General features: G+C 43.9%; 1 protein-coding gene across 1 annotated transcript in view; it reads right to left on the reverse strand.

The window, feature by feature from the left end:
* Positions 1-12,153, reverse strand: part of LOC144751959 (uncharacterized) — a 309,766-nt gene that overhangs the window by 258,546 nt on the left and 39,067 nt on the right. The window contains exon 2 of the mRNA XM_078639921.1: positions 3,482-7,105. Within this exon, the coding sequence (XP_078496047.1) occupies positions 3,482-7,105 (3,624 nt within the window). The remainder of the gene's footprint in view (positions 1-3,481; positions 7,106-12,153) is intronic.

Here is a 12,153-nt window from a genome sequence, read left to right on the forward strand (position 1 = left end):
TGGTCAGTGTTCTAGGTACCATTTACCAGGGGCTAACATGCCAATTGGGTTTAGGCTTCAATACAGTTTTTAGGGAGGGAACACAGGCCCTGGGTACCTGATTGGCAGGAGCCCAGGGCACACTCAGTCAAAGTACATCAGTAATTCAGCAAAAAGTGGAGGAATACCATGCAAGAAAGATGGCACTTTCTCACCCCCACAAAGCGGGTAGCACCTACAAGCTTTTGTTTATTCACCTTGTTCTCAAAGTATAGAGACAATTGTTTGCTTTAATTTTAGCTTACATCTACAATCAGCCTATGACAACATTTGTAATTTGGGGTCATTTTTTTGAAGGATTATTTTGCAAGTTTGTTCACACGCATTGCAAACATCCAGAAGTTGTTTTTTTTGATCGCTCACATACATTGATGCTGTGAGCCATTGAAACTTTTCCAAACTCAATTTGGGTAATATTACACATTTACAGGGCCTTGTAAACGAGGGCTATGCTGCAAGGTTCGTAACATTTGCTTCTCCACATTTATGTTTGCAGGCTGCCACTGTAATTACATCACATCTCTGGATAAGTTCCTTTCAATAATAAATTACCTACAGTACTGTGAGCATGTTTGGGGTTTATTTTAATTTCTGTACTCCCCATAACATATGGTCTTTTGGCCTGAGCTTGCACCGCACCAATTCCTCAACTGACATTTAATTAATTGGGTGATATTTTTAATTCAGTAAGTTTTCCTCCTCTCATTAACATTTTCAATATATGCGAGGGATCCCAAACCAAGTGATATGGTTTCTTCTTTATAGGCGTTTCCAATTCTTTGTCCTGATGATGACCCTGTACAAATAACCTTAGGAGGATCGAAACGTTGACACAATAGGTGTACTGTGTTTATGTAATTCAGGAGTCTGCAACTTTAGGTCAGAGTTTAGACCAAACTGTGCATCCTCCACAGTCACTATTTGAGTATATATTGTATAGCACTAGAGCACTTCAGACCCACTTGCCGCACTTTTACTGCGCCGTTTGGGAACACTTTTTTAATTTGTAATGTACAAGATAAGAGGTTAACGAGTTAGTCTTCCTAGAATTCTAAATGTTGAATTGAACAAAAATGATTATTTTTCTAGTAAGACCAATCTACTGATTAATACTCACTGGTTTACCATGGAAATGGAGGTTCTGCCAGCGACTTCATTCCAGCACCAGTAAGATGCCTCAGTGGCTCCCTAGACCCTGAATGAGAACCAGAGTGAGAATGAACAGAGCAATGGTGTCCATATTAGCCCAGGTAAAGCAGAGAGGAGTGGGGTCAGCACTGCATGCCTGAAACTCTGGAACACCGAGTAGAGGGCTCTGGGTACAGTGGTGGTTGCATCTTTAGTAATGCAGGCTCTGAGAAGGACATCAAGGTCAAATTCAGGTATTGTCCAAATGACCTTGAATACATTGGCCTCGAGCGGGAGGGATGCCAGGAAGAGTTATTCTCGTGGGACGATTTGCCAATATCAACTAATCACTTTGAAGATCTACCCATCAAAACGCAAGCCAGAGCGAGCTCTGGAGTGGTAGATTGTCTAGCATTTATTTTGTGCTTGTGCCATGAAGACTGCCTTTGGTTTCACGTTCCGCATGACCCAGTCACGTTTGAGGCCCAAGCACGAGACACAGATGGGGAGGCCATAACGCTACATCAGTTTGTGGCAGGAATTACAGTTAAAACCCCAAAATGTGTGGGAGACATACTGCAAACACTCGCAATTCTGGATCTTCGAAGTAAGTGAAAAAGATGTTGGCCTGCCTGGCGATGCCATATACAGCTACATGGCCTGTCCAGTGAGCGCACTAGGGTCACGTCAGAGTCCTGGTATGGTCTGCTAGCAAGGGAGACCTCTGACCTTTTCCATATTCAGATTGGCGCCTGGATGGGATTTAAGAGGAGCGGAAAATGCAAGTAAGAATAGTCAGAGGATGTAGTTATCTCAGTACAGGATGAACGAAAAACTATAGCAGACGGTGGCAGTGTTACAGCTCTGATTTCATTAGATCTCAATAGCTTTCAATACCATCAGCCACCATATTCTGAGTGAAAGACTGACTAATGTACAAGCACCCAGGAATGGATTACTAAATTCCTCTCTGGACACATTTAAATTAAATTAACCTCCAGACCAGTCTTGAGGGGGTGTTATGCAAGGATCTGCCATCTCTCGAACACAAAAACAGGTGATGGACAGAATGCAGAACAAATGTCATACATTCACCCCAGTACAGAGATCTGGGCCTAAATCCATCTTTTTCTGCTCACCATGCCTTTCCAGTTTGAACCCAGCCATATGCAAATAATCCGTCCATCACCACCCCCTTTTGTACCGCTTTTGGCCGCCATAAGTGTGGCAGGGTATGACGTGACGTGAGTCCCTTGCTCACTTTGCCACTGGATTCAAGCAAGCCGGGCTGAAGACAGCTGGAATGCCAGAAACCGGTCCTCGGAAGCTTGTTTCCGGTCCAGGGAAGGCACGGCTTGGCAGTTCAGGCTGGACTGTTCCCATGAGGCACAGGGTCAGACTGATTTGCATATAGCCATGTCTGAACTGGGGTGGCAGAGTGGGCTAAAGAACGGTGATGGATCAAACCCAGATCTGTTGACTGGGTGTGAGTTTGATTGGTTCAGATTCTCCGTTCATCGCCACCCCCTTTTTGTATCTCTCGAACACATCAACTGCTTTGTCTGCAGCACAACACAGCTGCAACAATGCCCCATAACAACTTGCGGCACAAAGTCACTGCAGGGAGCAAGGGCTGTGCAGATCAGACCTCCCGCAACCCCAAGAGTACAGCACATCCAGAAGATCCTCGTACATGCTACTATTGGGTCCCCGGGACAAGGCAAGTCAGGAAGGAGGAGGGGAGCAGAAAAAGGCTGGGATGGACACACCACGTCACACTGTCTTGTACAGACCAGTCTGCTCAACAAGCACGACTCCCTACAGCCAGGGTAGTGTTTAACCATGATGGAAAACGGTTTCTACAAATTCAACAAAAGAAAAATCATGGACAGTTGGGGATTCAAATAGCCAGTCTGATAGAAGATTTTTTTCACAGCCTGACAAAGTGCAGCATCTTCATGCATAGCAAACGTCAACAGTGTTTAAATGGAAGCCACTCAATCCCAGGTTTTCTATCTTATAAACAATTTCGTTGTCAACTCTGCAATATTAGTGGTGTTTCAGGATTGTGTTCAAAGAATGGTAATACATTGTGGCCCTTCGTACAACCTTTGCAAGGGTAGCCTATAAACGTGCTTCAGTATGTAAATGAGTCGCTCATTCCCAGGTGCATACAAATCTATAGATTGTGGTTTCTCTATTTCCCGTCTTCATGTAATCCCAATACGTTTTAGCCCTACTCATTCGGAATCAAACAGAAAGAGGAGGTTAAAAGTGAACCTCAAGTACAGGTTTGTTACAAATGTTCACTTACTTGTGCAGGCTTGGAGTCTAGGTCGGGGGGTGGTGTTCCCTCGTTTCTGGAGGACTGCTCGCCAAGCACAGACGAGCTTGCTCTCTGACCCTCAAATGACAGACTAGTGGAGCTCGTTCCAGCGGGCTTCAGTGTACTCGGCTGAAGCCCAGGCTTCGGCAGACCGGACTTCCCATTAGTCAGAAACGACTTTGAAGTAGTCTTAGTCAGAGTAGGAATCCTTGGAATAGGAGGTTTTGTTGTCCCAGTCTCCCTTGAAACTCTAGGTTTTTCAGCTGAAGTGAGAGCCAGGCACCTCCTGGCTCCAGGAAGCCCAGTCGGCAGAGTTCTACCTGGAACTTCGGCCTTTGAGAGATTTCTCTGGCCGGTGATTGCCGAACGTTGCAGATTGGACATTTTGGAAGTGCTGACTGCTGTGGGCTTACCAATAGACTTTCCAGTTCGGTCCATGAGATTTTTATGCTGCTTGGACTTGCTCTTACTCTCCTCCGATACCACAGAGTTGGACTCTTCCGGAAGGGAACAGATTGATAAATTGGCGTTACTCTGCCCGGAATCTGAACAGGTGCCCTTTGTAAATGGGAAGGCCACAGCCCCAGGCAGTGGAGTAGAGGTCACAAAGGATAAGGAAGCCGAGAAAGAACTTTCACTGTGTGCAAGCTCGATACTCCTCCTGGAGAGGTCAGCAGGTTGAAGCACGAACGACGAGTCTCCAGAGCTCAGACGAGTCAGTGGTCTGTGATGACTCTGACTCTCACCTTCAGCAGATCGAGCAGAAGCAGAGGAACATATCGCAACTTCAAGTGCACTGGATGGCACCTCATCCGGTGCATGCTCACCGTTTACCACAACATTATTTAGTGGAGCCTCACTTTGGACCAAGAGGTTATCCGTTGTAGCATTACTTTTTACTGTGCTGTTCTCCAATTTTACAGCTTCCTCCAGTTGATCGTCATTTTGTCCCTCCACCTGGTTTGTAGCTTCACCGTTACTCAATTCTTCTGCCAGATTGGCCTCATTGATTACCACTTCCTCCACTGGTCTTGCTTCGCTTTTCATTGTTTCTTTCTCTAATGTGGTAGGACTGCTCACCACCTCTTCAAGTTTAACCTTTGTGTTTGCACCGTCTAAATCATGTGTAGTATTTGCAGAATTCGCCAGTTTAGATGCCTCTTGGATCTGGGTGTCTATTGTCCTACTTTTTGTATCGACAAGATCTTGGTGCGAAACAACTCTGGTCACCATCACCACACCTAGATTATCCTGAGGACTACTGACTGCTAGGTCAATTGTTGCATTTCCTAGATCTTGGATATCCGGGTGCCGAAGGTCTGGTAGGTCTCTTGTTGTATTTGTGCTATCTTCAAGGTCCTGGTTATTGTCTCCAAGATCTCTTGTTTCATTTCCTCCATCCTGGCTGTCTCCAAGAATTCTTGTATTGCCTTCAACGGAACCAAGGTGTCCATCCCCTAGGGCTCTTGTGGTATGTCCTTCAAAAGAATCCTGGTGCTTACCTCCTAGGTCTACTGTGGTATTGCCTTCAAGAAAGTTCTGACGCTTACTGGCTCCCAGGTCTCTTGTGGTGTCACCTTCGTTGACAAGATCTTGGCCATGAATGTCGCCTAGGTCTCTTGTGGCGTTACAATCCTCCGTAATTTCTTCAGTCACATCTACATGATTCTCATCAAGCAAAATGTCCTGTGTAACATTCAGATGCAAGTTGCTCTCAGCTGATACGAGGTGACTTTTTTGCCAAATGTCTTGCGTGGTGTTTAACACATTGACAACCCTAATTTCAGATTTCTTGTAAGGGCTTACGGTACCTATCTCCAACGTCGTGTTGAAGAGCTCCTGTGTTTTGTTCGCTGCAGTCTGCTCCTCTGTCTTGGTGACAGTCAAATTAAGGTCTTTGCTGGCAGATTGGCCATCCAGCGTTACAGGGATTAACGCATTGGATGCAGAACCATTTGCTAGCTGGTTGCTGTGAGCTGCGGGGGCATGGGTGACCGTGGTGTTCAATAAAACACTAGAAGCAGGTGCATGCAAGTCAACTGTGCAGTTTAGGTTGCGGTCCGCTACGGTTCTAGTTTCATCTAAGCTGCAGTTGCTTGCAGACTCTCTGGGTGCAACCTCAAGTCCGTCAGATAAACAAGAATCTTTTAAGCCTCTAAAACCGCCACTGGAAGACAAAGATATTTTGGACAAAATACTTGGCTCACTATCTAAAACTTCCTTGCTTGCACCAAGCGGTTTCGTCTCCTCCAAACCTTCACTCCCAAATTCCATCAGCTGCGTGTTCATATTATCAAGGTCAAGGATACTCACACCAAAAAAAGACGCCTCTGTGCAGTCCAGATATCTTAGAACCTTATCCGCATCATGGCATAGCATGGATTTCATAGGCGTGAGGTCATAAGGAAGAGGCTCGGCTTGAATGGTGGAATAGTCAAACATAAACTGCTTTCTTTTTGAAGACTGTGGGCCAGCAGAGACCTCCGAACTGGGCTGAAGAGCTTGGTCTCCCGCCAGCTTGCTGCCTGCTATTTCAGAGACTATCTTATTGCACTCGGCAGCATAGGAGCTCCGATACTGGAGAGCGTTCAGAATAATTTCTTCTTGGTTTGACGGGGTATGCTGAAGGAGATCTGGGTAGGGTTCCCCCACGCACTCATTTCCTATGGGTAAGTTACATGGCTTTTGGTCGGTGACACTTTCAGGCTCTGTGGAACTCAGCTCCAGGTCCACCTCCATGACTGGCGTGAGCTGAATTTTGCCTTTAGGCTTCGTGGTGGCCACTGGGGTACTAAAGTATTTGCAAGCAGAGCCTTGATTGTCTGCATCGGATGCATCTCCCACACTAGAATTTGCAGACTGACAGTCAGGGAAATAACTAGAATTTGGCAAAATGGAGTTGGTGTCCATGGCCCCCGGCGGAATCAGGTGCTGCAGTATCACAGTGGGCCCGGAATTGGGCAATACACAGTTTAACATTGGCTCAGCACTTTCTACAGAAGAAACTTCTTCCTGGGCAACATTCTTATCCTGGACTTCGCCATGGGATTTGAGACCCCGAGAATCTAGAAAGACTTCGTTTCCTTCGTCATCCAAGACAACAAAGGTCCTACTCCACGCACTGCAGACGGAAGAGCCAGCTTCTGATGCTGCAATGCTGGATTCAGGACTGCCACTGTCCTCCATTTTTTGGCAACCATCACTATCTTTGCGAACCCAAGTGCTGTCCAGCGGAGTCTTGCTTCGCTTGGCTGCTTCCATTTTACAGTTTTCAAAGAAACTGTACAGGTTTTTACAAATCTCTCCTGTACTATTTCTGCGCTTGAGACTTCCTGCCAGGCTGGACTTCCCAGAAGCACAGACTTTCTTGACTTCTGTGAAATTGGCTCGTTTTCTGCAATCTTGCTTTTCTGGGGGTCTCTGGAGAGGCCGCAAGCACTCCTTTGGCAGATTTCCCTTGTCTTTTAAAACAGGCCTTGCTGGTTGAATCTGGCAATAGGCTCGAGAGGCACTTGAAGAGGCATCTTTCAAGTTTGGCAACGACATGTGTCTCAAGGGTGGAAAGACCCGTGCATTCGGCAGTGAGAGCCTATTCCTTCCGCCTTTCGAAGCCTACAAAACAAAAAAAATACATTCATGTAAATGATACACAGGTAAATACTACATAATTACAAAAAATTTAAAAAACGTCTGTCCAGAGAGGGATAAACATGTGAAACACATGCACCACTGACAATGTATTACAATTAAACCGGATAGTCTAAAAGGAGGGACATAGCTTTTCTCTCCCCTGTGAGTGAAAATGACATGAAGTGTACTTTTGGTGACTACTTGCTCTTAAGCTTTAAAGAAGAAGAAAAAAAAACACACACACACCTTTAAACATTTTTCTAGGTTCAAACTTTTTAAAAGAAGCCAGTGAGTGGGACATTGCATTTACAATCTCACTGTGGTCTCCCTCCTTTCAAAGTGCTGTACTGCAGGTAGAAGGATAAAAAATGTTCCCATATATCTCAAACATAGCTTTATTCGGTTTCAAGTTAAGAATCATTAAAAGCACAAGAAATTAAAATACAATTTGCACGAATTAGATTTTCAGATATGAACACAGTTCATCTCAATTTAAAAAGAGATATAGTACCGAAATACAGTTGTTTGAAGTGTTTAAAAGAGAAAAGAAAACCGCATTCAATTCATTGTCAATCTAAATCTCATCATGGCTTTTAAAAACATTGAGACAACATACATGGTTCTCATCCTCTTAACGTTTGTAATCTTAGTAAGGCCGGTCTACATGGTCTCATTCCCCAGCTCTTAAGTAAGACAATTAAATACTTTCTCCTGATAGAGGTATAAATTTACAAAATAAGATACAATGCATCATAGACTGATGAGATGTCGTCACAGGGGCATAAAATCACAGACTTTGACCAGGAGTTTACTTCAGGGAACGTCAGCAAACTAAAAAAGCCCCCTGCGCTAAACAGAGTAAACAGCATCCTGGTATAACTACTTTGTGTACAGACTAGGTATTGCTGTAAACCTTGGCCATGCAGCATCAATTGATTTTGCATTACCGAGTTCTTCTCGCCCTCCAACTTTTGTTATCTAAAAACAATAGGCAGATTTCCTTCAACCTTTTCTTTGAAATTGATGTTAAAGAGGATGGATTTTCGAAGAATTCGGGATGCCCAATGTCTTTGAGAAAGCGTTTTACATACTGCAGCCATTCAATTGTTATACTCCCCTGGAGTCTCAAACAATCCTGAATGATGTCCCTGTTTAAATCGGTCTCATGCGAAACTCAGACCTTGTGCCACAACAATACTGGGCTCACCTTTATGAGATCAGATATATAGACTAGGCCTAGCTCTTTGTGGCAAACATACGTGGACGTTGACATGGTTGCAGCTAGCAAATAGCGCGCAAAAGAATTTTCGCATCGCTGGATCTCACTTAAGTCCGCAACCCCCCAAATTCCTGAGCAGTATATCACGGTGGACACACACTTTCCGCAACCCCCCAAATTCCTGAGCAGTATATCACGGTGGACACACACTTTGATCTGCAGATATCAAGTAGAATGTTTACTGGTCGTCTCCCAAGCTTTATTGCAAAGTTACGAACAGCGCCAATGGCACGGGAAAAGGCGAGTTTCCTCATAGGCTGCTGCAGCCCAGGTTCCACGTCTGTCAAAGTTTATGCCTAAATACGAAAAAGTCTTTGTGGTTTCAATCTTTTTGTCCGACAGGTAAATTTTACATTGACCCTTACCCTTTTTGGAACAGCACATGCTAAAGGTTTTACTAATATTGATTTTTAAACCTCTTGCATTCATATAATCTGAGAAAACCACAAGAGATCCCTGGAACAGCGTCGTCCGCATACAACAAAATTGGTGCTAAATTTCCTCCGATTTGTGGGTAATCTTGTTTCGCTTGCATCAAGTGGGATGCTATGCTATTAATGTATAAGTTAAATAGGAAAGGCGCCAGTATACATCCCTGGCGCACTCCTTTTCTTATAGGAAATTTAGTAGTACACTCTCCTTTGCTGACATACCTAACCTTAGCACCTGCCCCCCCTATACAGTTCTTTAATAAAATTGAGGATGCTCCTGTCAATTCCCAGATGTGCAAGTGTGTCCCATAAAATTTCGTGACTTAGGCAGTCAAAGGCTGAACTTAAGTCTACGAATGTTACAAACAGCTTATCCTCTTTTGCCACCACATATTTCCCAATAATAGCTGCTAGGTTCAGTCCTCGTTCAACCGTGCCCAATCCAGCCTTAAAACCATACTGGAACTTTGATAAAACTCCTGTGTCCTCCGCCCATTGTTGTAGTCTATTCAAAATGACCTTGCCCGCCACCTTCATGAAGGAATCTAAAAGAGAGATGGGCCTATAGCATTTAGGGTCGTTACGGTCACCCTTCTTGAAGATGGGGATTACAATAGCTTCCTGCCATGTTGAGGGGAAGCCGGTTTTATTTATATGATTTAATACATTAGTCAGAAGAGGGGCCCATAAATTGGTATTTAATTTGTAAATATCAACAGGGACCCCATCTGGCCCAGGGGCCTTGCCACCAGAGCTCTTTGATATAGCCAATTCCACCTCCAGTAATTCAAAGTGGATGTCCAGGGTGAATAAACCCACCGGCACATTTTTCCTTTCACCGTGTGTTTCAATATCCAGACTCCCGGATAGGTTATCCTTTTTATATAATCCGGTAAAATAGGTTACCCAGGTAGCTTCCTCTATAGCTAATTCTATTTTGTCTGATTTTCCCTCAACAAAAAAAGGGGCATTCACTGCCTTCCAGAATGTTATATTATCCTTATGGAGGCAGGCTTGATGGAGTGTCCCACGCCTCCAGCTTTATATCCCTCTTTCTTTTTTTTAATTGCGGAGTAGTACATGGCTCTTGTACTTTTAATCTCAATAATGCATTTGGGGTCTCTTTTGAGCGCCAATTTTAAGGCTGCATGTGCTTTACTGCATTCTGAGTTAAACCATCCCTCCACCTTATCCCTTTGCTGTTTCCTAGGTGGCCCCTCCAAGGATTTACTAATTTCCTGGGTAATATTACAGAACGCTGAAGTCACGGAGGCCCGGTTATTGGTTTCAGATAGGCAGGTCATAAAATCAGAAAGCTTGTTTTGTATTAGTTTCTGAAGGAATGAGACCGGCTCAATTTTGTTCCATTTTATTGTGTAGCCTTTTCTCCTAGTTAAGTTTATCCTATGACCGTACAAGTTATTAATTATTCCATGTTCTCTCTTAATTTGTGTTTTAAAAGCTAGGGAGAAGTTGATGGGATAATGATCACGGATTACGGTTTCCCCGTTTTAAAATCCGTTAAATTAAATGAAATAGTATTTGAAACCAGAACAAAATCAATCTGAGAATTACATCCCCTTCCATTTAATGTTGGTCTAAAGTCGACCTGTGGTGTCGAGAGTTCATTGGCAAATCCTAGATCTAGCTCAAACAACAAACTGTTTAGGGTATTTCCGGTGAGAGTGTGGGAAAAATGGGTACAAGGTTCACCTTTGATATTAACTATACCACATATATCCGTGTGACCGTATTGGCATAAGGAGCAGTTAAAATCACCCACCCACCCACACAATACGGTTCCCCGAGAAGGATTCTGATTCAGACTTCTGCATCCTATATAAAATGCTTTTAAATACATTTACTATCTCACACTTTGGTACATTGTTGTATAAATTTATCAAATTAATAATCTCGTTCCCATCTAGTTTTATCCCCATTATCTGATAATAACTTGGGTCAGAAATACATTTTACAACCTTGACATTGGAGGTACTTGAAATATAGACACTTAGACCCCCTTTGTTCCTACCCCTTGTCGATGACTCAGCAGCAGTATGGAATGTTCGATACCCATTTATATGCATTTCCTCTCTCTCTCCCAGGTCTCTTGAAGGCAGATAATGGAGAATTTTATTATGAACGGTAGAAATGCTGGGTCATTTAGTTTATTGGATAGTCCAGCCAAGTTCCAAGATAAAAAGGATATTAGCTCCCCCGGTTCAGCTGCCTCATGGCTTGTGGGAGCATCCTCCGACAATATGTGCTGTAAATTAGATGGAACGGATATGTCTTCCTCTATGGTGGACATGCCACCCGTCCCCTGCTCTACATCTGGTATATTGCTACCCGTTTGTGTCTCCATGCGTTTGGTTCCCCGAGTTTGCTTAATAGGCTGATTTGTTGGGTCGCTAATCTTTTTTTCTCTAGCCTCAGTATCTGGTGTGTTGTCGTTGCTCAGTCAGTCCACCATTTCTAAGGCGCTAAATCTGTTTTGTAAGGACAAATAGTTCTGTGTGTTTGATGGTCCATGGTGATAATTTCTGGCCCTGCCCTGGCGATAGTTAGTTACAAGTGACCAGGCCCCTTCCTCATCTGACGGAGTCGTTGGAGGATAAAAAAAAAAAACGACAATGGTCGTGGCTCTATCAATGATACAAGGTTATAATTTTGATCATTCCAGGAACATATGTAGTCCACCGTACAGGGGTCCCTAAAGTTAATCAACAGTCCCCATTGATGGTTTTTGGTGCAGTTCCCAGCCATGATATTCTACGCACCATTAGGATTTCACTCCTTATATGAGAGGGTAGCGGTCTATTTATGTTGAGCCAATGTGCCACTTTGTTTTTTAAGCATAAAAATGGCTCTTGGCTAGTGTGTTTTAATGCTGGCACTCCCGTTAGTACTACCACATATGGCATTGATTGGGGTGGTAAGTTTATACTGCGGGCACTCTTCAATACCTCCCCAACCGTCTGTCCCTCACTATTTTTCTGATTATGTTTTGACGGTATAGGTCCCTGACCTGAGGGTTTGGGTGGTTCTAATGGTCTTCTCTACCTCAGCGTTTATAGATTTTAATCGAGTTCCCTCGGTAGTAGTTAGGGGTTGATGAGTTACCTGTAACTCTGGTGTCGGGTTTGGCAGGATTGTATCAAGACAGCTATTTTTTGAGGCCCATTGACTCTACCACTCTTCAATGCTATTTCCAACTTAAAAAGCTGTTTTTCAATGCTAAGGAGCCTTTTTTCAAAGGGGGCTAGGCTAGATCTCAAGAGTACTCCCAGCTTATTAAGTAGGGAGTCTTCATCTACCTC

This window comes from Lissotriton helveticus, chromosome 4_2 (assembly GCF_964261635.1).
Source record: "Lissotriton helveticus chromosome 4_2, aLisHel1.1, whole genome shotgun sequence".
Taxonomy (NCBI): Eukaryota; Metazoa; Chordata; class Amphibia; order Caudata; family Salamandridae; genus Lissotriton; species Lissotriton helveticus.